Source organism: Salminus brasiliensis, chromosome 21 (assembly GCF_030463535.1).
Source record: "Salminus brasiliensis chromosome 21, fSalBra1.hap2, whole genome shotgun sequence".
Lineage (NCBI taxonomy): Eukaryota > Metazoa > Chordata > Actinopteri > Characiformes > Bryconidae > Salminus > Salminus brasiliensis.
Window position 1 is genome coordinate 3,368,829 of NC_132898.1, and position 24,554 is coordinate 3,393,382.

Genomic DNA, 24,554 nt, shown 5'->3' on the forward strand with positions numbered 1-24,554 from the left:
GGTGTGCACCCAAGATAAGTAAACTTTCTTGGCTCTGTTAAATTTGTTGTGTCACATAGATACCTAAGGACCTAAAATAATCCCCCCTCCATGAGGTCCTGAAGAAAGGACAGCTGGTAATCATTCTGTTGTTGTTTGTGTTGTTAAGAAACGCTCAGTAAACAGACCTGATTCTCAGTGTCTCGGTGCCGCTGGTTCCTCTCGTGTTTGTCCTTTTTTCCTGGCGTCATACAAGTGTACACATGCTCTGTTTCGCCAGCACCTCGTTCCTTACGTCGTTAAATCGAACTGCTTTGCAAACTGTGCGTTTATATTAGCATCAGCATTAGCGTTGTTTATTGCTACACCTCTTTTAGTGGTCATACCATCAGAATTTATAGTCCAACTCTTATTTCTAGGCTTTTATAAGCTATAAGAGTTCCTGCCTGCAGGATTAATTATGAGAAAGCTGTGTTTTCAGTAGGAAACTGAGCTTCTGAAATGTGAAGGCCGTGTTTTCATCAACGGTGGTGAAGTTATCAATGGCACCAACACCCATCCAGGCATTCGGGTTCTCTTTTTATATATATCAGCCATAACATTAAAACCAACTCCCTAAAATATAGCATAGGTCACCCCTTAGCCTCCAAAACAGCTCTGACCCTTCGAGGCATGGCCTCCAAACGATCTCTGAAGGTGTCCTGTGGTGTGTGGCACCAAGACCTGTAAGCTGTGAGGTGGGGCCTCAATGAGCACCAGTGAGCCTTGACCCCCCACAACCTTACTGTTGATTCACCTGCTGTCCTTTCTTGGAGCACTTTTGGAAGGTGCAGGCCTCTGCATAGCAGGAACACCTCACAAGATTTTGAGATGTTTTGGAGATATTCTGCCTCTCCAGTCGTCTGAACCCAACCATCACAGTTTGGTTCTTGTCAGAGTGTCTCAGATTCGCACGCTTGCCCATTTGTGCTGCTTTCAAAATCACTATGGCTGGTTGACTTCGTCCATCAATTCAGAATGCAATGTGGACAAAATCAAAATCAAATTCATAATATTATATCTCATTATAGTCAAATTACTATATATTTACACCCACAAACACACACACACACATATATATATTCAGAAAATAGGTGTAAATTGTGCTCTACTATTAGCAGATTTTTTATTATATTTTATTTTTTTATTTAAAAAAAACTGAAAATGATGGTTATTTGACAGCATCCAAGAAGTGGCTTTTACTTTTTTTTTAATTTATTTATTCATTTATTTTATTTTATTTATTTATCCCTGCGGTGGATATTCCTGTGTGTGTGTGTGTGTGTTTTTGTTGTTGTTTATTTAAGTTAATAAATATATGAACCAAAATGTTATATAAAAGAATCTGCAAATAGTACAGCACAATTTTTTTTAACCTATTTTTTTTATTTAACATTTTAGACAAAAGAAACATGACATGTTGATACATTTAATTTTGTAAATAAAATATTTTTTTATTGTTTTATTCTTTTAACATGTGAAATGACGCGAACACACGGTCATTCTGCTGTCCACTGTGCTGAAGTGTAGCCCTGTGGAGAAAGGGCCTTATTTACACTGAGAAAAGCACCTGTGAATCGACCCGGGGTGTCCAAACTTTTGCATGCGACTGTATTTAGCATATGAACATATCTACGTTGCTTTTCCAAGCCACCGATGCTGCAGAAGTTCACAATTTAATGTTTAACACCAATAAAATGAAAAACACCACTAACATTACAAAGCGAGGCGCTGAGATCTGAGCATGCGCGCTGCCGCGGAGGAAGAGACGCGCGCGGAGCCGGAGCGCGCTGTGTGTGTGTGTGTGTGTGTGTGTGTGAACAGGGGGGCGCTGCGTCTTTAAGAAGCCGCTCTGCTGCTGCTCGGGGAGGCAGGCCGGTGTTTTTCCACTCATGCTCCTGTCTGATGGTCACCCGTTTTCAGAGACAAAGGTCAGAAAGAAAGAGCTTATAAATTAAATTTTAGCGCCACGGTTCTCATTCACGAGCAGACGACGGACAACACAGCAGAGTCACTTCTAAAGGAATAAAAGGAAAAAAAAACATCTGAGGTAGGAAATCATCCTAACTGTAATAATTTGATCTTAGAGTGTCATTTTAATTATTAAAAAAAATAATAATGATCATTTTGCCGTTTTTGACAAATTCTGACTTCTTTGAGTTCTCCCACGTGCGGGAGTTTGACATAGCATCCAGGAAGTGGCGCTTATTTTTATTTAATTATTATTAATATTATTATTATTTCACGCTTTTTACTTCTTTTTAATTTCTTGCACATTGTTTTCCGCTGCAGTGGATATTCTAATTAATATTATTGTTTTTTTTTATGTGTTTTTTCTCTTGAACGTTAGCTAGCTACTTTTCTCGGCTTCTGGTGGCTGATGCTGATCCATATGTGCTTGAGCTCTAGCGCTGCTCTAACGCGCCCTGTTGATGCTGCAGGGTTTAGGGTGCACATAAGGTCACGTTTGGGGTTTTCTTAATCTATAACCTGCAGCCTGGCTCACCACAGAGCAGCCAGATGAAGGTTTCATCCACTTAAACGAAAGGATGAGCAAAAATAGTAGCTCGCTCGCTCACTGCAGTAGCTAAGTTAGCGCTGACTTCCTAACAGCTCATGTTAAACAGCCGTCAGAGCAGCTGCGTCGCCGCGAGTCTCCGTATCCAGCTTTTAAATAATTTAAATAAAAGTTGAACGTTTTTTTTTTTTAAATTTATTATTAAATTAAATTAAATTAAATTAAAGTGAAAATCCATTAGGAACCATTTCAGACGCCTAAAAGCTCGTTTTAAAGTTCGTGGTTGTTCGTGCTGTTAAGCGGACTCGCCCTCCTCCCACCTTAACCCTACAGCTACAGTTTGTTGTCAACGGACTTCTTTCGTTTCCCACCCACATTCCGCCCAAGCCCCGCCCCCCTCGCTGTGAGTGGCCTACAGTTCGTGTTGTTTGTGAGCGCGTCAGCGAAAGCCACCGTGCGGCCGCCAACCAATCGCAGCGCAGGAGTGTGAGCTGCTAGCCAATCCAAGACCGAGGTGGGCGGGCGCTGTGGTCGGAATACGGGTGGGAAACGAAAAAGTGCTTCACGGCGCTTCTATCAGGGCTTGTTTTTAACGCTGTTAATGTAGTGTGTGTGAAGATGGTAGCTAGTGGCTGCGATTCTGTAGATACTTGTTCAGATTTGTTTAGAAGTATTTAATTGTTGAGATCCTCTCGTGAGGATACTTTAATGGGCTCCTACGATCCCTGCTAACCTTATCTATCAGGCATCTTCGGCATCCAAGCCATCTGGCTAGTAAGCCTGTGCCAGAACTTCACAACTTCCCTACACTCATCGGAATGACTTTCCCCATTCCTTCCTCCTGATGATGGGCTGTGAAAGTCCTGTGCCTGTGTCCCGCGAGATTAAACATCACCGCAACTCAAAGCACCTTTGTGTTGAGGCCATATCCCATGCCACAGTAGACTGTGTACAGTGGTGGCAGTCACTTTACTTATCTAAGCCTGACTAAACTGTTTGCCTACCAACATACTGAAGCCCTGCTTTCATTCTGGCGCTGTGCAAACATCAACACGTCATTCAAACCACTGGTAAGATTGCGAGAAGGGAAACTCTGCGTGTAGAGTTCACATAAATGAGGAAATGCGAAGATAGGGGAAGTAGGCTACGGCCTGCACCTGTACTTTTAAATCCAGCCATGAAAAGATCACACCGACCGAAAAGAAGACCGAACGGTCAGTCTGCATGCCCATTATATGGTGGAAATATTCACACTGTGGACTTTGAACCATAGATTTGAGATTTGAGCATGGTTTGTTGATCTGCACCTTGTAGGGTCCAGAGGTACTCTCAAGGGTATGGCTCTAAATAACATAACTGTGCATTACGTTGACCCTATACACCCTGTCTTGCCACTTTCTGCTGGGAAAATGGGCGTAGTCGTCATTTAATGGACATATTCGGACCTAAAGGCCATGGTTTGCACCTTGGAGAACCCATCTAGAACCTTTTTCTAGAAGACCTACCAGGTTCTCTTCCAGAAGGTCCACTGTGATGCCGATTTGGCCACCTAGCACACTTTCTGGAGCATTTCTAAACCTTAACCCATGAATATGTGTGTATATGTACATGCTTCAGTAGCCTACATAGTAACCCTAGAGAGTAGTCATCATCATCATCATCATCATCAAGCAGTCAGCAGGCATCTCCTCCCACTCTCAAGCACTGTTAGTGTGTTTTCTCTTCTTTTTGGCACGAATGAGTCAAATCCCAAAGTGTTAAGTGTCCAGGTCCACTCCCCACCCCCTCCCCAAACCCCCTCCTTTCTCTGCCCTCGAGGCGATTTAAGGGTTGCCCCTCTGCCCAACAATGTGGCAAGAACCCCTACTCTTGAGCTGGGCATGGTTTCGGGAGCATTCTCCTTCTGGCAGCCGTGAAACACTCAAGTCAAGCTGGACCGTCAAGACGCTTCCGATTCCACGTCTTCGCTGGGGGACGGGGTGGACCGCGACAGGTAATCCCTGAAAGAGCGCCTTGTCGTCAGACCAGGGAGACTTGCTTTACTTTTTGGCATGTTTCTGGGTTTCTTTTGGCTCGCCACAAGTATCCTGTGTACCAGTGTTCTGGTACAGAAGCTGCTCAGTATCACATTAGCCTAATGGTAGGTTCAGGAGGAATGAAAGTTCCTGGTGGCCGCAGAAGACACCCGATCTTCTCTGAGGGTGGATTTGATGGCAGGGTGGATTAAGCTGGATTTTGTGGGAGCCGTCGCAGAGCTGCAGTTTGGGTTTTTTGACGTGGGGGGAAGCTAAGGCTGAAGCTGAGGACGATAGCAGACCTGAGGACAGTAGTGTGTTTTTTCAGCTCTTGCCATTTCGGTAATAATTGAGCTGAATCTTTCTGTGGCAAACACACTAGCTGTAGCCTTTCTGTTTGAACAAGACCTAAGCATGCGCTGTCCGGCTCACGAGGATGATAAACAGGATGATAAGAGGGGTCATGGCCAGTGCAGGTTTGGGTCATTACAGGTTGCAATCCAAGGTTATTACTGGATGGGCATTCTTGGGGGCACCGGTTTGAGTACGGCTCAGCAGGACGGAGGCAATAAAGACCAACGTATCTCCCTTACTTTATATATCTATATTTTCGAACCGCCACACTGGCCTCGATCCCACGTTTTTAAGCAGCCACATACAAATGATTAACCCGCACTACTAACCCAAATTCCCTCTATTCTGTTTGAGAAGCGAATTGAATGGAAATCCGAAGAAAGGCCAGGGAGTCAGCAGGGTGGCTTATCTGTGACGCAAGGGCAGTGTCCTCTGTTTTCCAGAAGATTTAGTTAATGGTCAAAATTGGTCCATTTTAAGCCCCTTAGCATGTTTACATTATCATTAGCATTCGATTTGATGGCGCTCACTGGAGAGGGCTAGTGGAAGCTGGACAAAGGGCAGGCACTGGAGTTTACCCAAGGGTATTAACCAGCGCAGATCACATCCTGCTGTCACCGCTGCCGCCAGGTTGCTCGAATCTACGAGTTGCACAAGTTTGGTGTCTCTTCAAAGCAACACCCCCCCCCCCCCCCCTTCCCTGCGAAGAGCAGCAGCTTGTGGTCAAGACCCGGAAGCCCTCGAGTTGCCGCTGTGCGTAGCGATGGAAGAGTTTAACTTAAGTGCCCTCAGGAAACGTACATGCTTTAAAATAGGAGTTACGTAACGAGCCCCGGGGCCTCACGTGGATGCCGGACCTGAAAAGTCTCCCTCAGCAGCCAAGACCACAGTGAAGCGCTCTCAGCCCTTCAGCTGCATGACTAAGTCGTCCACGGCTTACAAAAAAGCCCTCGAAGCGGCAGCAGGCAATGAGGCGGAGCGAAAAGGAGCTGTTGTGACTTGACGTTTCGGTCGATTCATTGACCTATAACTTCAGGAGTGCAAATGGCTTCTAATTAGGGGCTTCCTGGAGCGCTCGGCTCTCCCTGTCTTCTGTTCTTCGTCCGGACTGAAGGGGGAGCAGCGTGTTGAAGGAGGAAACCTGAGATGATGTTTCATCAAATGACTCCGAGCAGCTCTGCTTCCTCAGCTGTAGCCTAAAGTGTTAAGCCCGTTTTGAAAAACGCACTTACTTTTTATAGCCCCCTTAAAGTAGGCCACAACGCTGGGGCTGTTTTTCGACAGCAATTCGGGGGGTTTTTCTTCTTGAAGGAAAAAGCCAGCCAGCCCCTGCCGTACAATGGCTGTTTTGTCACCGGCCACACTTCGCTTATGCAAATGCACTGGACCTTGCCTAGGCTACGCTGTTGGCTGGCCAGCTTCAGAGTACACATTTATTTAGCCAGGCTGGAAAACAGGCTAAGTCTTACCCAGCACTATTACCTGGCCTCCCCAATCATTCCGTCCGGTCAGGAAGGTCTATAATATCATCCTAATCACCAGTTGAGAGGATCAGAAACCATCAGCTTATATTTAGAATTCTTGAAGCGACAGCCACACTCTGGAATGCTCCGTTACCAGTCAGCGGACGCTTAGCCAAGCCGTCCAGTGTTACTGGAAAAGCTATTAGGAGCCACGGGATGACAACAGCGGGTTTAAATAGACAGCGGTCCATGGGCAGTTCCAGTGAAATGAAACAGAGGTGAGGGGTCGCTGTATCTGGGTTGAGGGTGGTGGCTGCCCCGTCGCTCCTGTTTGGCGAGCCCACTTCTACGTGGGTCGGATTACCACAAGTGGCTGGCGGCACATGCAAGAGCCAGCGGACGCAGGCATCCCACTAACGCTTTTGGGGAGTGGAAATTTACTGTCCCAGTCCCAGTGTCATCCTCCCACCCGCCCCCTCGCCCCGGCTCCAAAGCCGAGCCCAATCTGCTGATTGCATTTAATTGTCTTAGTCTGGGGGGCGGGTCAGGCTGTCAATCTGGGCTTACTCTGAGCTGTGTAGACATTTAGGCTGTGGCAGCCGAGGCATGGTGACAACGGAGAGAGAGCGGCACCAACCAAACTAACGCAGCCATGAAGGAAATGTAAGTGCAGGGGAGCGAGACTGAATGGCTTGTTGCGACGTGTTGCCGGTGCTGGTTTCTGGGAGGGAAGCGATTATTAAATAGCTGAGCGAATTGACAGGAGCGCTGGGCTGAAAGGGTTTGGACTTTGAACCTTTAGAGATACATTTGATATAGTTGTCGAAATAGAGAGTTGCTGAAGTGGACAAGTTCGATTTCTGTGTGTACCATTTAGAGTAGAGCTGTGAAATCCATTATAGCTTAATATAATAGTAATAAAACCCTGTTCTATTGCGATTGGTCATAAAATCTCTTATTTGTGGCTATTTCTATTGGATAACACCTAAAACATAAATATTTACATTTTCAAATGGTGTTAAAAGGCTTTTGCTATGACTTGTAGTACATGTATTTAATCTTTAATGCTTTTTAACCGTAATTTCTTTAAGATTCTCCCAATTTTTGCACAATGCAATGGTTGAAACCCTTAACAAACTTATCCAGAGTGGTGTCCGCTGATCTAGAGAGTCTTACCAGCTCTGATTTCCATACAGTGGTGGTAATAGGAACCAGGGATTGAAGCCACCGTTGAATTTACATGTCATCTGAGTTTAATAATATGCAATGTTGAGGATGGTTAAGTGGTGCCGAGGGGACAATTTCGCCTGACAACACTCTGAAATGTTCCGCTCCTCCCCAGCAATCAAAATGCAGCGCCTCGGGCATTGGGCAGCCTACCCGTAGCCTTGAAATAGCTCCCTGTGACGCCACATTCAAAGGCATTGGACGTCTGGTTCCGTTCACCTAGCATTGTGAACAGCTCTGACCCGGGGTAAGCTTCTCTAGAAACCGCAGCGGTCCGAACGACTGCGTTGACATCCCACTGATTCGATTCAACCATGCGGGCAAAAAAACATGGAAGTTCGCCGGAGTTCCTCTTTAATCAGCGTCTCGTTTCTGACTCCCTGCCGAGCAAGTTTTTCCCGCCTGCATCGGAGTAGCGAGCAAGGACACAGGATCTGGGCGCTGAAGGATTTCGCTTGCTTACGTAATGTAATGTGTTTGAGCTGTAGAAAGCTGCTAAGCCTCTGAAATGTACAGCTTTGACCCCGCAAATTAGGATGAGCGGCAGCCGGCGTGCGGACGGGACACTTTTCTGAACTTTAACTCGTCGCTTGTGTAACCGGACGTTCTCGTAGGGTCGCTCCGTCTGTCTGATCTGCGGGAGCGTGTTCGGTGTAAATTCGATGACACCACCTGGCTATGCTCGGTGGGGCTGTATTTAGTCAACACGACGCATGCCTTTGTTTTGACAACAGGCTTTTTCCGTTTGGGTTTCTCGTCTGGTTCAACCTCCAGCTCCTTATCGCTGTCTGGAGGACTCCTCGCCATGAATACGTAATGAACCAGCGCTCGAGCGAAAAAGCAAAGGCTGACTCAAACATCAAGGGCACTGGTGTCCAGTGTACCACTGTATGTATCGGGTTCGGCGCCTCGGCAAGGGGTCACCGCCATTCGCCTCTCCGCGTCTCGTGAATGTTAAACAGTAGGAGTGTTAAGTAAGTGCTTTCAAGCTGGCCGTCCCCATTGTCCCTCAGGGCCGGCCCGGCCTGGCTCGGCCTGGCCCTTGGATATTGTACTTTTCCACACTTTCCCCGGACCTCTATTCTATTCAGTGATTCTGGTCCACCATTCCCAAGATTCCCTCCCACCATTTCCACCAGATTTCGATCTTCGGTTTCGGGAAAGAAAAATAAGGAGCTGTTTTAAAAGAGCGACCTTGCAGGGGCTGTAGTTTGTTCTATCCGTGCCAAGTTGAAAAGAACCCGGGCGTAGGGGCGCCAGCGCATTTCTGACATCGCAATCTGGCTCACTGGAATCGCATTCGGGCTCCTCCACCGTGCGCTTTGGCCCAGGCTTTGAAACTGGACACCGTGAGCCAGTAATAACAATTCCCTCTTTCAATAGTGCCTTGACACATAAACGCTGCGTTAATTAAAGGGCCAGAGCACTCCCAACACGTGTTGCGCGCTCTCTGCTTGAATGAAGTTCTCCTCCAGTGTGTGTGTGTGTGTGTGTGTGTGTGTGTTTTTTCTTTCTTGTCCTTCGAGCAGTTCTGTCTTGTCTCCGTCTCGTTGCAACATCCGACCAATGCTCAACTGCAGAAAGGCTGCCGCTCTGCTGCTCGGAGAGAGCGCTGTGAAACAGGTTCCTGTGTTAAAACCTCACTACAGCTTTGCAGCAGCTTAGCGAGAGCCGTTCCTGCCGACCAGCGTCTTACTGACTGCCTGCCACCTCCATATAGGTCTCTTCTGGCACGGCTGAGGCTGGAATCCAGCCATGTTTATGTTTGATGTGCAGACGGGATTGAAGTCTGGAGCTCCTTAACTCTGGTTAACCCCAGAGGTTCTTGTTGGGGATCATGAAGGAATGGTGTAGTTTTATGCTAATTAGGATTTTATTATTATTATTATTATTATTATATTAAAAGTTTTGTCCTCCCATTTTTGGTACTGCCTGTTAACCCACCCCTCTGTGGCTCCCCTAGCACATTTCTCCTACAATACATGCAAAGGTAGCCGCCCCCTCAAACCCAACTTAAGCATTAACCAGCCAGTTGTGCTCTCTCAGACTCCGGCTGCTGATGGCAAAGCAGCATTGTTCGGGATTCGACCTTGCGTAATGTGTTTTTGAGGTTAATGCAAATGTCCCCTTTGTTTATTGTCTGTAGCATTTCTTGGCAAATGGAAAAACCTGGCATTTCTCTAGAGAACATGAGTCCACCCTGACCACGCCTTCATGACTTCATAATAAGCATTAGTTTGATATGAGTGACTGAATAATTGATGCCTTCTTCTCCACAGCATGGCACAAAAAGAGAAGCTCCAATGTCTGAAGGACTTCCACAAGGACACCCTGAAGCCGTCCCCGGGGAAAAGCCCCGGCACCCGTCCCGAGGACGAGGCCGAGGGCAAGCACCCGCAGCGGGAGAAGTGGGCGAGCAAGCTCGACTTTCTCCTGTCCGTGGCCGGGGGCTTCGTCGGTTTAGGAAACGTCTGGCGGTTCCCGTACCTCTGCTACAAGAACGGTGGAGGTGAGTCCGATCTCACTCTGCAAAGCCGTGAAATAATGATGAAAGAAGCCTGTGGTTCAAATCCTGGCGAATCTGCCCTAACAGAACCTGTCATGAAGTCCGGTATTATGTTCAAGCGAGCTGCTGAATGATTCATGTTAAATCCGAGTTCAAGATCAAAACATTGTGAATCATGCAGGAGCTCCGGGGATCAGATCCATTTGCGTATCTTTAATAGGCTCAGGAGGCGCTAGGTCGCGTCTCGTGAGCTCCACAAGTCCATATTTGGAGAAACATGCATGCTTTGATTGCCCAGACAGGAAGCAGCAGAGAAAGAGGATGTGTCAGAGGAGGTTCACACTGTAATGGTTGACTGAGGTTCAGTTAGAGCTCATAGTCAATCATTTGTGCATGTAGTTGATGGGATTTAATGATTAGTGGAATTAAGCTCATTTATCAAGATGTTCCTTGTGTCTTCTTCATGCCTAGGTGCTTTTCTCATCCCATACTTCATTTTCCTGTTCGGCGGAGGCCTGCCTGTGTTTTTCCTGGAGGTGGCTCTTGGCCAGTTCACCTCTCAGGGGGGAATCACTTGCTGGGAAAAACTTTGCCCCATCTTTACTGGTGAGTGTCCTGCATAACTAAAAAAGGCTTTGCCTGAACACACCACAAAGTAATATCTTGATGTCATTTTTTTAGGAGCAAAATCGACTGATTCCATTGGCTGATCATTTGGCCATCGAGGATAGACTGAGTATAACAAGATTTAGACTTTATTGTCATTCGTATCACATGTGGTACTTGGGGTGGGACGAAATTGCGATCTCAAGGTCCCAGTTACACCCAAAGAGCAATTATGAGTAAATCAAATAATAATAATAATAATAAATCTAGAATATAAGAAGTATGGTAGACATAAATAGGAAAAGTGGGAAGCAGAGAAGTGTAAGAAATGTAGCAGCAATCTAATCACCATCATAAACAGATCATCATGTTGCACCTGCTCCTTCTCAGGAAGTCACCTCCGTTCAATATTCAGAGGATAGGAAGTTGGGTGAATACCCCAGCATGCCAGAACTTACAATTTAGTTGCTTTCCAGACAATAAAGGAAAGCTCAGCGCAGTAAGGATATCCACACCTTTTCCTCAGGAGACGAGCCGTGCAGGAAACAGGCCTTTACAACAAATAAGGGAAGGAATCATTAGCCAGACAAGACCCTTTCTCATTCCTGGTCGATATGACTCTTAGAATAGTAAATCACAGTAAACATCAGTAAAGGAGATGCAGCTGAATCTGAATAAACACTGCTCCACCCCCTCAGTCCGTTTACTCTTTACTCCCACTCTGCAGGTTAGAACTCCCAATATCACATAGAATGAGAAGGGGACTCCTGGTGATGGCACTAAAGGGATTTGAACTGATGATCTCCTGAGTCTCCTGACAAGCAGGCAGTTAGACAGTTGCTCCACTCCAGAGCTGTGACCTCATGTAGATTTCTGAGTCTGAAGACTGTGTTTTTTTTCTTTATGTAGTGTAACTTCACAGCTCTAGACTCTGGCCGGCCCTACGGTCTAACTGCTGCTCATCGTCAAGTGTGAGGAGATCATCAAGTTCTAATCCCAGCAAAGCCTCAGCGCTCCATCTTGTCAAAAGCCTCCCAGTCTGGAGATGTCATGTGATAGGGAGGGGTTGTAACTTGCAGGTGGGAGTAAACAAAGGGGGCGGGGGGCGGAGCCACAGACTAAACTCTCAATCTTATACAGTATTTAATGAGTTACAGCTGCAGCTCATTTACTGGTGTTTGCTGATGCTTTTGAGGCTCAGGTCAATATGGATTGTTGAGCAAACCGAGATGCAGAAGTCGAGAATGTGAGTTTGACTAAACTACGATGAGTTAACTTCAAAAACGCTCCGTGATCAGACACCGCATCCGTTTGGGTTGGCCTGACTTTGCATGTTTTACAGTGTAGAAGCTATTTTCTCACTGCAGTCACAATCCTCTGAGCTATTTCTGAAGCAGTCTGGAGGGAATCTGATGAAATGTAATTTCCTAAATGCACCAAACTGACTAATGCACTCACACACTTTCGGAATGCACATTCAGTTGCACCTACTCACGAGTGCACACACACACACACACACACACACACACACACACACACACACACACACACTCACACACACACTTACTCACTCACTCGCACCCAGCCTTTGAGACCCGAGCGTGCAGTGTACAGAGTGTGCTAAATTCAGTGTTGCCATAGCAGCAGAGCGGCAAAACATGAAAGAGATGACTAGCAATGAGAGCCACCTCAACCAAGTGCAAGTGCTGAAGAGCACACAACAGACAGCGGCTGCTGTTTCTCTCCATTTCTCCTTCTTTTCCTCTCCCCTCTCACCGTCACACTCTCTTATATGCGCTGGGTTTATTTTTTTCCGAGCTGTAGGCCAAAAGTCCTATTTATATGGTAAAGCCGGTCACCATGAGCCGTGATGTCAACAAGCTATTAATTCCAGCCGCTCTCTGTCAGTTACTGCTCTGTCAGGGCCGCTAGAAGAAGCAGCCATTGCCGCTACATGCAGTTTCTGTTTGCACAGTGATGTTCCATGTTCGCTAGCTGGTGGAAACAACGCGAGGTCGGACACAGAACCTTCAGCGGCCGCTAATTAGTTTGTCGGCCAGGACGCAGAACAGCTGAAACAGAAGAGTCATCAACCTGAGACAGCTGGCAAACAGCTCTGACACTGACGAACCGCGGCGTCTCATATCCAGCTCACCTGATCTGAGAGGAAAAAGGAAGTCGGTCACATGAATGCCTCTATCTACCTCCCACACTCGGCTAGGCCATGTGACCGCTTTCTTTTTTTTGCGGTAGTGCCACAATTTGAGAACTGCTGCTGAAGGAGATAAGAAAACGCCAATTTATGAGAATATTAAAGCAGTTAAAGCAGCATTATGTCAAATTTGTACCTTAAAACAGCAGCTTCAGAATCATGGAGATGCTCCACTGACTGTAACAGGGAGAATGGTGTCTCTGTCATTGCCACTCCAGGCCGAAATGCTGCTGCTACTGACCTATGTTGTAGCGTAAACCTTCGTAAGTTGAGACGTATTAGTTTAAAATCCTGTAATATGATTTTACCACTTCAGTCCACATGCTCCTTTACCTTCAGATAGCGCTTCAGGATCTCTCAGCTTGTCCACAAATTCATGTCTACAGCTAGCTGTCAATGAAATATTTTAAATGAGCTCCCCAACTGTAGGGGGAGCCCAGGAGCGGAAAAAAACAATTCTTGCATAATGCTGCTTTAAAGCATTGCACAAACTATTCCGAAAAATTTAAAATTGAGGTTTTTGAAAGTTAATTATGTCTAATTTGGCTGTTCCCCTGTTTTTTGATGATTTTGATATAAAATTTTGTGAAGGATTAGCGCCACCTACTGGGCTTTAGGGACGTTTTTGAGGTGTTTTGTGGATAAAGAGATTTTCAGAAATGCTGCTAGAGACGGAGAGGAGATTTTTAATTTTTTTAAAATATCCAGACGTGGGCGGGGCCTCAGACTTCAGAAAGCGTCTTTAACCAGACTTTGATTCCTTTCGTATAAATACATAACTTATGCACTTATTATCTTTATTGTAGTTACTAAGTAATTTGTGGCAAGTACTGCTGGTATACTTACTACTTAGCACCTCAGTCGTAAACATTATAATAAATAACTGCTCTGCTGTGCGTTGTTTTTTATTGAAACCAAAATCAGCATCAAATGACGTCAAAATAAGCAGAAAACAGTGCGCTTACTGACCAGTCGGGAGTTGCTCAGTTGAGGATTCCAAGGAAAGCTTGTTCCTCATTCGTACGGGAACTCTGTCCCCCACTTTAATGCTTCACCGGAGCAAAACGAGTAAAGTAATGGAAGAACTCCCAGCCTCCCCACTGACAACGTTCACCTCGGGACACCTTGAGTGCGCTGTTGCTCGGGCTGTAATAGCTGTTTGTTGATGTTGGTACCTTTGTTTTTTTCCATGCAGGTATCGGCTACGCTTCCATTGTGATCGTTTCCCTGTTGAACATCTACTACATCGTGATCCTGGCCTGGGGTTTGTACTACCTGTTCCAGTGCTTTCAGCCGGAGCTTCCCTGGGCCAGCTGCAATAATCCATGGAACACAGAAAACTGTGTCGAGGACACACTCCGCAAGAACAAGACCCTCTGGGCAGCTGCAAACGCGACCAACTTCACTTCGCCGGTCACTGAGTTCTGGGAGTGAGTATACCTACTGGACAGGCATACGGCCTTAACATTAGCATTATGATAAATAGGGGTGGGGAATTTGGTCTGCAATTGCAATAAATATTGTGATATAATATTTTTTAACATATAACCCCTAAATATCAGAAATATTAGTATATTAATATATATCAAATCAATTCTTCAAAACTGCAGTATTAATTTTAAATGAATAGTTTACATGTAAAGATTGGTGGCAGACAGTGGTTCAGTTAGTGTTGTGTTTAAACCCTGACCACTAGATGGCAGCGGTGTACCGTCTTCAGATCCTGCTGTTCAGATTGGCTAAAAGGTTGACTCCAATTCCATGCAGATAAAAATGCTGCTTTGCCATCAGCAGCCGGAGCCCGGGGGAGCACAATTAGCCGTGCTTTCTCTGGGTGGGTAGATGGCGCTCTCTCCCCTCGTCACTTCCATTGTGATGCCGGCCAGCACATGCTAAACTGCTGGGGATGCTAAATCTGCTGGGGATCCGGCAAGCACATAGGCTGCCTATTGGCTGCCTTTCTTCCGAGTGTCGGCTGCCTAGCGATGCTGCATTGGCATATCAGATCACCAGGGTCTTGCCAGCACACCCCCCCTCCCCAACAATAAGTGCTACATCATAGGAGATCCTGCTAATGTGGCACATTTTCCATCAGCAGGTGACCTCAATAACCTTCAACGACATCGCCTTTACAGCCACGCATGTCTTCGCCCTCGTCGAGCTCTTTTTAATCACTGTTTGCCAGACTAGGTCAGCAGCATGGTTTTCCTCAGCTTGCATAAAGTAATTACACAGTAAAGGGGGCTGGACGAGACCGGCTGAAGCTGGCGCTGGAGTCATAAACTAGCCCCATCGGCTCTACTTCATCAGACCGGTTGTTTTGATTGGTATCAGGCCTCCATGCAGATACGTCCTCCCTCTTGTGCAGACTTGCTCAGAGCTCCTTGCTTACGTGATGTTTGTTGATCTGAAGCGAAGGCTCTTGTGGTTCTTGAAATGGCTCAAGAGTTTCTCATGTTACCCCACAGGCGCAACGTTCTCAGTATCTCTGACGGCATTGAGAAAGTGGGCCCGGTCAAATGGGACCTGGCTCTGTGTCTCCTTGGTGTTTGGGTCATCTGTTTCTTCTGCATTTGGAAAGGCGTGAAGTCAACAGGCAAGGTGAGCAACTAATGAAGCAATCCGTGTCATTGCTTAGTCACTTGGGCAAAAGTATTGGGACACCTGCTCTCACTCATTGTTTCTTTTGAAATCAAGGGTATGAAAAAGAGTTAGTGAGGTCAGGATGGTGCAGGTACTTGTCCTTTGCAACTCCCCAACTCCTAAGCGTATTGGATGGAGCACCATCCATCATTACAGCGGACACAGTTCTTCCACTGCTCCACAGCTCAATGCTGGGGGGCTTTATACCCCTCTAGCCTCCCAGATAGATTCGTAGATTTGCCAATAGATTCATGCTTATCTGTCTGCCCCAGAGAGTCCTATTCTCTGGTCAGTACTTCTCTATTTGTGTGTTCATCTCTGTCAGCAGTGGAGGTTGATTCATCAGAAGGGGTGTCCACAAACATTTGGATCTATAGTGTATCTTACAAGTGAAATCCTCTGAGGTCTAAATAGTGGCTCTCATTTTCAGATTGTTGATTAAAAAATAAATAAATAAATATATATATATATATATATTATATTTTAGATATTTTTATTACATTTCTACTTGTTTTTAACTAATTCTAACTTTATTTATTGAAAGTGTGGAAGATAATTCTGCTTGTTTCCAGCTGTATTTCTTGTCAATAGCTGAATTATTATCTGTTATTTCTCAAATTAAGCAAAAATATCTGCCAATAACAAGGCAAACAACCCTTTTATTTGATAAAATCATTAAAAACAAATAAGACTTAATTAGAAATGAGTTAATTGATCATTTATATTACTATAATAATCTTAAATTGAGGAATTTACACTACATTAAAAAGCATTGCGCTCACTAAAACATCATATTTCGTCGCATACCTGCAGAGTTTCTTGAGCACACTTCAGCAGACGTTAAACACAAACATAACACAACCCTTCCCCAGAAGATTAATGTGGAAGATAATGACAGCAAGCATGTTCCTGCTAGACAGAGCAACCACGGGCAGACGGCTGACCACAAAGTCGATCCAAAGCCGCCTCGTCTGGAGGCTTATGTCCCCATTTATTGATTGCTGGGGCTTGGGTGAACGTCTCTCCCCTGAGCTCACGGTTGTAAATATGGCAGCGACTGCCTGCCTCAGGTTGATCTATCGTGCTCCTCAGGCTCGCGTGAAATCGACAGCGATGTCATCACTTCAGATATCCGCCTTGCTCACAATATGACCGTATTAGTGGCAGTGGAAGGCTTACTATACAGCCAGGAGGCAGAAACCGTGAAACCGAAGCGAACGCTCTCGTTGGAGAGGAGCATGGAGTGTTGTGTGTTTTTTTGGCCTAGAGGCTGAGCTGTGCAGTCCTCCACGCTGCGGTCACTGTTAGAAGACCACGCAAACCAAGGAATCGCAATCTGAGGAGTAAAACGGACAGCGGTTCTCATTTGCTCTGGCAGGAACACCGTCAATTTGTACATTTTAGGTCAGATGTAGTTTCAAAACAGTGGAAAACAAGTTCTCTCCAATTAGTGGCTCCGCTCACACTGTGCGTGCTTCCCTGGAGGACATTAAAAATTAGACTTTTGGTCTAGACAAGGACTAGACAAGCTGTGTGTGTGTGTACATCTCTGTCAGCAGTAGAGGTTGATTCATCAGAAGGGGTGTGCACAAACATTTGGATCTAAAGTGTATCGTACAAGTGAAATCCTCTGAAGTCTAAATTATGAATAGCTCTCATTTTCAGATTGTTGATAAAATATATATATATTATTATATTTTAGATATGTTTATTACATTTTTACTTGTTTTTTTAACTAATTCTAACTTTATTTATTGAAAGTGTGAAAGATAATTCTGCTTGCTTCCAGCTGTATTTCTTATCAATAGCTGAATTATCTGTTATTTCTTAAATTAAGCAAAAATATCTGCCAATAACAAGGAAAATGACCCTTTTATTAGATAAAATCACTAAAAACAAATAAGATTTCATTAAAACTTTGTTAATTGATCATATATATTACTATAATAATCTCAAAATGAGGAATTTACACTACATTAAAAAGCATTACGCTCACTAAAACATCATATTTCGTTGCGGACATTAAAAGGACATAAAAAATGAGACTTGTGGTCCTTTTCTCGTAGCTTACAGTATACATGCAGTTCTTCCAAGCCAGGAATTTTCACTTCAAAATCTGTATTTTATCACCATCATCATTATTCCTAATCTGTGCCTCTGTGTTTTCCTCCGTCAGGTTGTTTACATCACAGCAACCTTTCCATTTGTCATGCTGATTGTCCTCCTGGTCCGGGGTGTCACCCTTCCTGGGGCAGCCGAGGGCATCAAGTTCTATCTGTATCCGAACGTCACCCGCCTGGAAGATCCTGAAGTAAGGCCTTCCCGCTGGCATGTAGCTGCTAGTTTGTCTTGCACAGTCATTTATTTATTTTTTCGTATTTCACTTTTTGACTTAATGTGAATGCGGTAGTTGTTCTTAACATCGTGTCAAAATTCCATGATGAACGGACCAATAGAAACGCTCCAAAATGACTTGAAATGAAATCTTTTTACACTGACTTCCATTGAAAGTTAGGAAGGTTTTTTCCTTCTCCTGTAAAACTGCTGCAGATACAGAAACGAGGTGCTGCTATGCCATTATAATGGACACAAACTGGAAGCCATGGTTGAACATCTGATGATCCGGCACTTTTGATAACTCATAATTAATTCCTCACTTATTATAATCGTGAGATTTTCATGGGTGATTTAAAGCTCACTTGGCATTGCTGTGCAGAAGAATGTGATTAATGCCATACTGTAGCTCCAGGAGTCTCCAGAGAGAGCTTTGGTCTAGGACTGTTGTGTTGAGCGTATCATTATTTAACTATATAACACAAAAGGTAAGCAGTGAAACGAGGTAAACAAGGCAAAGTGAATAGACGTTCCTCTGGGGGCGGAAGCGAGATCTTGCCTTGGTTCATTTGGGTTTATTTGGGTTTTTTTTTGTTTATGCTGAGACTTGACCCCTGAGGGACGCCCTATTCTGTACCTGGAGACATAGGCGTCATATCATTTGTATGGGTGGTCAAGCGTTAGTGGCCTTACTCTACTGTGCAGGGAGGATTTGATTGCAAGGTCAGGGCATCGGACCCCCAGCTCCCCAGCTACTTATCTAAAAGCGCTATCCATCCATCCATCCATCATTCCTGAGAACACAGTAGTGCCACTGCTCCACAGCTCAGTGCCGAGGAGCTTTGTAGCGCTCAAGCCCAGGCCTGGCATTTGGCATAGTGCCAATAGGTTCATGTATTTTTGTTTTTTTAATGATTTTATCGGCAACGCTAGTGGCTTTACACTTCCTCCCTGTTGCGCAGGTGTGGATTGACGCCGGGACACAGATTTTCTTCTCCTACGCCATTTGTTTGGGAGCGATGACGTCCCTGGGAAGCTACAACAAGTACAAGTACAACTGCTACAGGTGAGCTTCCGCGACCCGGGGGTGGGAGGGCCGTGGGAATAGTCCAAAAAAAAAAAAGAAAGAAAAAAAAAGTGGGGACGTAGGTTCCTTTTGTGTTAATTAACAAGCTCCATGACATATGTGTGACATAGGGACTGTTTGCTGCTGGGAGGCCTGAACAGCGCTACCAGTTTTGTGTCTGGCTTCGCAATATTTTCCGTCCTGGGCTTCATGGCACAAGAGCAAGGGGTGGACATTGCCGATGTGGCAGAGTCAGGTACGAGGGTAAAAGCAGCAGTGATGGTGGGCACTGTTGCTTCAAAAAAACAAAAACAAACAACAGCAAAAAAAATCTACTAAAAAAATAAACATCAGAAAGAGTTGCTCAGTCCTGTAGAAAACAACAACGACAAAATCGGAGACGCCAGTGTGAAATCGGCAGCGAGTAGTTTGGAATTAGGTTTTTTAGGCAATCAGACGCTCCTCGACCAGATTTGTCAATCAAATTAATAAACAGACGAACAAAACAAGCCGAGGATGTAGACTATAATGGGATACATCGTCTGGGAGCCGCGATGCTCACTCTGGTTGGATTCGCCAAACAAACAGTGGAGCGCTGTTGAGAGAACGTGCATGGAGACCCTGGGAAAACTGAGCTGATCTTTTGATTGGATCTTGTCCAGTCCACTTTAATCATGAAGAGTCTACAGCTAGTCTGAAACAGCCCTGTGAGCACTGCTCCGACCTGTTTCCACAGATATTTGAGGGCGAAACGTACCAAGAAAAACGTCTCGTTGATGAGCAACAATGTACAGGGCAAATTAATGATTCGCTTATTTATTGATTGATTAATTGATTTGTTTGGAGCGCTGGGCTTCTGTGCTTCTGTATTTGTCTCACTTTAATTTCTCTAGTTGGGAAATGTTTGGCTCCTGTTCCAAGTGGATCCTATTGGTTCTTTCCCTCCATCCTGTAGACCCTATTGGACAATTGTCAAGATCTTCAATTATCAAGCTCTTCATTTCGCATGCTCTCTCCATTAGGGGTTTTATTTACTTACCTACTTATTTATTTATTTATTTATTTTTGTATCATCCATTCACTTCCTCCTCTGGTACACCTTGCCGTGCTAAGCTAACAAGTCGCAGGTGCCACATTTGGCCGACGGGCCGACTGATTTCACGAGCTCCTGTTTCACTGGCTCCCTTTTTCTCATTGTTTAGTTTAGTCGTCTGCAGTGCTGTTTCTACCTTGACCTTTCTCCTGAGGAGGCTCTGAGTAGCCCGGAGTAGCTCGCTGCACGCTGTGTAGCAAGAATAAATCTTTAACCCAGTGTTTAGAGAACACAGCATCTGATTTAAAGCTCACTTGGAATTGCTGTGCAGAAGAACGTGATTAATGCCATACTGTAGCTCCAGGAGTCTCCAGAGAGAGCTTTGGTCTAGGACTGTTGTGTTGAGCGTATCATTATTTAACTATGCAACACAAAAGGTAAGCAGTGAAACGAGGTAAACAAGGCAAAGTGAATAGACGTTCCTAAGACGTTCCTCTGGGAGAGGACGAGATCTTGCCTTGGTTTATTTGGGGGGGGGTTTGTTTATGCTGAGACTTGACCCCTGAGGGACGCCTTATTCTGTACCTGGAGACGTAGACGTCATATCATTTGTATGGCTGTTTTGGGTTTTTTTGGGCTGGTACAAACAATGCTATATGATTGCAGTTGGTCAGTGTTGGTTCATCCAGCCTGTGTTCAACTGGTTATGCTATGCTAGGCTAGGCTAGGCTAGCAGCAGGCTTTTGCAGTAGTGTTGTCAGGAAAGAGAATAGCCTGAGCAGTTAGTAAGCCCCCTGTTTATCTCTGTTGTTGTTGTTGTTGTTGTTGTTGATATCTGTGCAGTCTTTCAGACCATTGTGTAGAGTTTTTATGTATAATATCCAGCTGATGTATTTGCTGTAAAGTTGCTTAGCCTAGCAAAAATTAGTTGCAGTCAAGATGCTAACCGTGTTGTAAAGATTAATCACCTGCAACTCGAGTCACCGGCAGTAGTTTGCCTGGCCTAACTGCTTCGAGATCTAGGATCTTCTCACGGCATATTTGTTTTTCTTTCTTTATGTCTCGGTTTGGTCCGCGCTGCTGTGCGCGATGTAGCAGCATGGATCAAAATGTGCGAGTGACTAGCGTCGCTAATTGTCCTTTCTCCACCTCCCTTCCCCCCTCTCTCTTCTCTACCCTTCTAGGTCCCGGCCTGGCCTTCATCGCTTACCCTAAAGCTGTGACAATGATGCCCCTGCCTACATTTTGGGCCATTCTCTTCTTCATCATGCTTCTGCTACTGGGTCTCGACAGTCAGGTCAGTGTAGCACAAACAGTTGGCAGGGGTTGCTTTACGGTGCAGCACTCCCGCTTAGCTCTAGGCAGGTTGTTGCCAAGCGAAGTATTTTTTAGCTAGTAAGTACAGTGGAGGTTCTAGGTTTGATGTATAAATAGTAAATATGCCATATGGACAAATGTAATGGGACATCTAGTAAATATGGAAAAAGGATTTGATTGCATTCAGCAACAACAGGGTTAATGAGATCAGAAATTGGATGGAGCACCATCCATCGTTCCAGAGAACACAGTAGGTCCCCTGCTCCACAGCTCAATGCTGCTGGGCCCTTTGTACTGCACTAGCCTACACCCGGCATTTGGCATGGTGCCAATAGGTTTGTGTTTATCTGTAATCCTATTCTATTGGCAGTATTTGTCTAGCTGAAGCTGAATGCATTCATTAAGAGGGGTGGACATATCAAACATTTGGACATATAGTGTGTGAGACATTGGTTGGGGTGAAAAATGCCCCATTTTACTAGCTTATTTACAACCCTGTTACCTTATCCTTTGACAAAGTGCTCGAGCTCTGCTTATTTTAGCTGGTCAGTGTTACTGTGATGACCCGCAGCAGCACAGCCTAGCCTGGCCTGGTCCTCTCAGTGTCCAGTCGGCACTAGACAGGGGGTTATAGCCGGTCGGTATAGCGATAGCCTTCATCCTTTTCAGGCTCCAGAGGCTTCTTCGCCTTGGATAACTGCATTGGATCAGCCTAACGTTAGCTATTAGCCATTCCAGAGGCACCTTTAGACTGGATAACAGCATCGGTGCCTGCTATGGTCAGCCTAGCATTAGCTTTTAGCCTTTTTTAGCTTTGCTGGCCTTGCTTCTGTATTCTCCCAAAGTAGCCGCTGTGTTTTAAATTAAGATATTTTTTTTTTATAAGGATCAGATATGTTTACAAGCACCGAACATTAATCTCCAGATGGAGCGGTCAAGTTGTGACACAAGCGGAAAAGAAAAAAACGGTTGGCATCCGCTCAGTCTTGCATCAGCGGGGGTCTTGCACTATCGCATTTCACTGTCCTGGTGAAATTGTACACTGTGCTAAGTCAGTGGGCTCGCTTGACCAGGGAAGCTACTGAGCTGGGTGTGGTGCTGGCCCAGTTAAATTGAATCTGGCTCTCTGAAATGGAATTAGCATAGCTGCACTGGACAACATCAAGTTGGGAAATCCATGGGCCGTTCAGGAAAAGCACAGCTCCAGCCTCTAGAATGAGGGCTTTCATTTTCTGATGAGCTTCAGATTCAGAACTTTATTAATAAGCAGCTTCACTCCTACATACAGAAAGAGTTCATTGGGGTGATGAAGACCTCTGAAGACCACCTTTAACCCCTTCAGAACTGTTTAGTAGGTGCTTAGTGCTTAGGGTGCTTAGTAAATAACCAGCGTGGTAAAAGAGATGCATGAGGTACAAGAACCTCCTACCTGCTGTAAAGGATCTGTACAGTCATCTAAGCAAGAACTTTGTAGAACTTTCTACAGCAGTTTCTAGAAGAAGCTAACGTCTTTCCCTGTGTTTCACTCCTGCAGTTTGTCGAAGTGGAAGGACAGATCACATCACTGGTGGATCTGTATCCATCCTTCCTACGGAAGGGTTACCGTCGAGAAATCTTTATAGCTATAGTATGCTTTGTGAGCTACCTGTTGGGACTTACCATGGTCACTAAGGTAAGTACTGGAGGAACCACGGTTCTGCACTGTGTAGAACAGCATACCTGACACACACCTGAGAAAACCAGGGATCATGAACTTCCTCATTCCAAATATATGACAATACTTTATGACCACAAACCTTCAGGCACTGTGTCGATCATTTGACTGTACTTTGACAGCGTTAAATGGTGGATTGTCTCACTTGTACTGTATTATATATAATAATGATATATTATAATTATATTATAATAAATATATATATATAATTATGGATTGCATGTCCCACCTCCACACTTCCAGCCTTTTGCAACATCACATTGCTACTCTGATATCTCTCCAGCTGAGGCTTTTTATGGCCCTGCTGTCCTGCTTTGTGCAGGGAGACTCCCAGGGAGTCTCATTGCTATACTAGGAGCTCCATCCGGGACTGACAGTGTCACACATTTCCAGTCCTGCCTCTATATGCAGCATCTGACCACTAAATCCTTTATCCATTTTATTGTCCAGAGAAAACTAGACTACTGTTCAGGCCTGCCAGCCACTCCGCCCCCCTCCCCTCTCAGAGATGGTACAGCCCTGGACAGTCTCGCCCTGCATGAATTAACTGTCTCTGTTTTGTTTGTTTTTCTCTTTTCCAGGGTGGCATGTACGTGTTTCAACTCTTTGACTACTATGCAGCCAGTGGTGTGTGCCTTTTGTGGGTTGCATTCTTTGAATGTATTGCTGTAGCCTGGGTTTATGGTAAGTGTGACAAGACTGTGAACGTACAGCATGTCTGTGCAGCGTTTACAACATCACAACTTGTGTGAATGATTAATCGGACGGTATTTATGCCTATACAGTCATGTGAACAAATTAGGACACCCCTTGGAAACCTCTGTCTGTAGCATAGGTAAACATCTGGATATTAGCTCTTCATGTGATCAACACTGAGAGATGGAGGTAATCTAACTAAACTCTGAACACAACTGAGGGAACGTCTTTAAACATCATTGATAAAATGGTATTAATAGAAATGAACCTCAAAAAGTTGTAACTCACCCCTAACACACACATGTATTACTATATTTAATATATAGAATTATATTAAATTGTAAATAGAATTTAATTAAATTAAAATGTATTTATATAGCTTTTTACAACAAATTATGCCATAAAGAAGCTTTACAGAGGTCCGGGTCCGAGCCTCTTTTGAGCAAGCTAGTGGCAACAGCCCCTCGGGTCGTGAGGAAGAAACCTTGAGAGGAACCCAGACTCAAAAGGGGAACCCGTCCTCCTCAGGTCGACACCGGATCATAATAATAAAAATCAAAACAGGAATAAAAATAACAATAAAATAAAACTGAATTAAGAAAAAAGGTCCTGCAGTGAGGTAAGGATCAATCAATACGAGGCCCCAGGGCAGGACAGCGGGCAGAAGGGTAGTGGAGAGCCAGGTCAGGCGGAGCCAGGATGGAACAGTTATAGGGTTAGGGGTTATATAGCATGATAGGATCATATATATAGGATCATATATATCATATATATAGTCCAGAAGTCTCCAAGTGGACGGATGAATCTTGAGTCTTGCCCTGATGCCTTGATG

The 24,554-nt window shown here is 44.9% G+C and overlaps 1 protein-coding gene across 2 annotated transcripts in view; it reads left to right on the top strand.

Annotated features, from left to right (window-relative positions):
* The first annotated feature begins 1,878 nt into the window (after positions 1–1,878).
* slc6a6b (solute carrier family 6 member 6b) overlaps positions 1,879–24,554 on the top strand; it is a 30,867-nt gene continuing 8,191 nt past the window's right edge. The window contains exons 1-11 of one of the 2 annotated variants that reach the window (XM_072665907.1): positions 1,879–2,068; positions 9,875–10,104; positions 10,573–10,707; positions 14,115–14,349; positions 15,388–15,520; positions 17,739–17,873; positions 18,859–18,962; positions 19,094–19,218; positions 21,180–21,292; positions 22,847–22,984; positions 23,608–23,710. In XM_072665907.1, coding sequence (XP_072522008.1) covers positions 9,876–10,104; positions 10,573–10,707; positions 14,115–14,349; positions 15,388–15,520; positions 17,739–17,873; positions 18,859–18,962; positions 19,094–19,218; positions 21,180–21,292; positions 22,847–22,984; positions 23,608–23,710 — 1,450 coding nt within the window. In that variant the 5' untranslated portion in view covers positions 1,879–2,068; position 9,875. Of the gene's footprint in view, positions 2,069–7,005; positions 7,032–9,874; positions 10,105–10,572; positions 10,708–14,114; positions 14,350–15,387; positions 15,521–17,738; positions 17,874–18,858; positions 18,963–19,093; positions 19,219–21,179; positions 21,293–22,846; positions 22,985–23,607; positions 23,711–24,554 lie in introns of those variants that run through there. The other variant, XM_072665906.1, reaches the window with a different exon arrangement.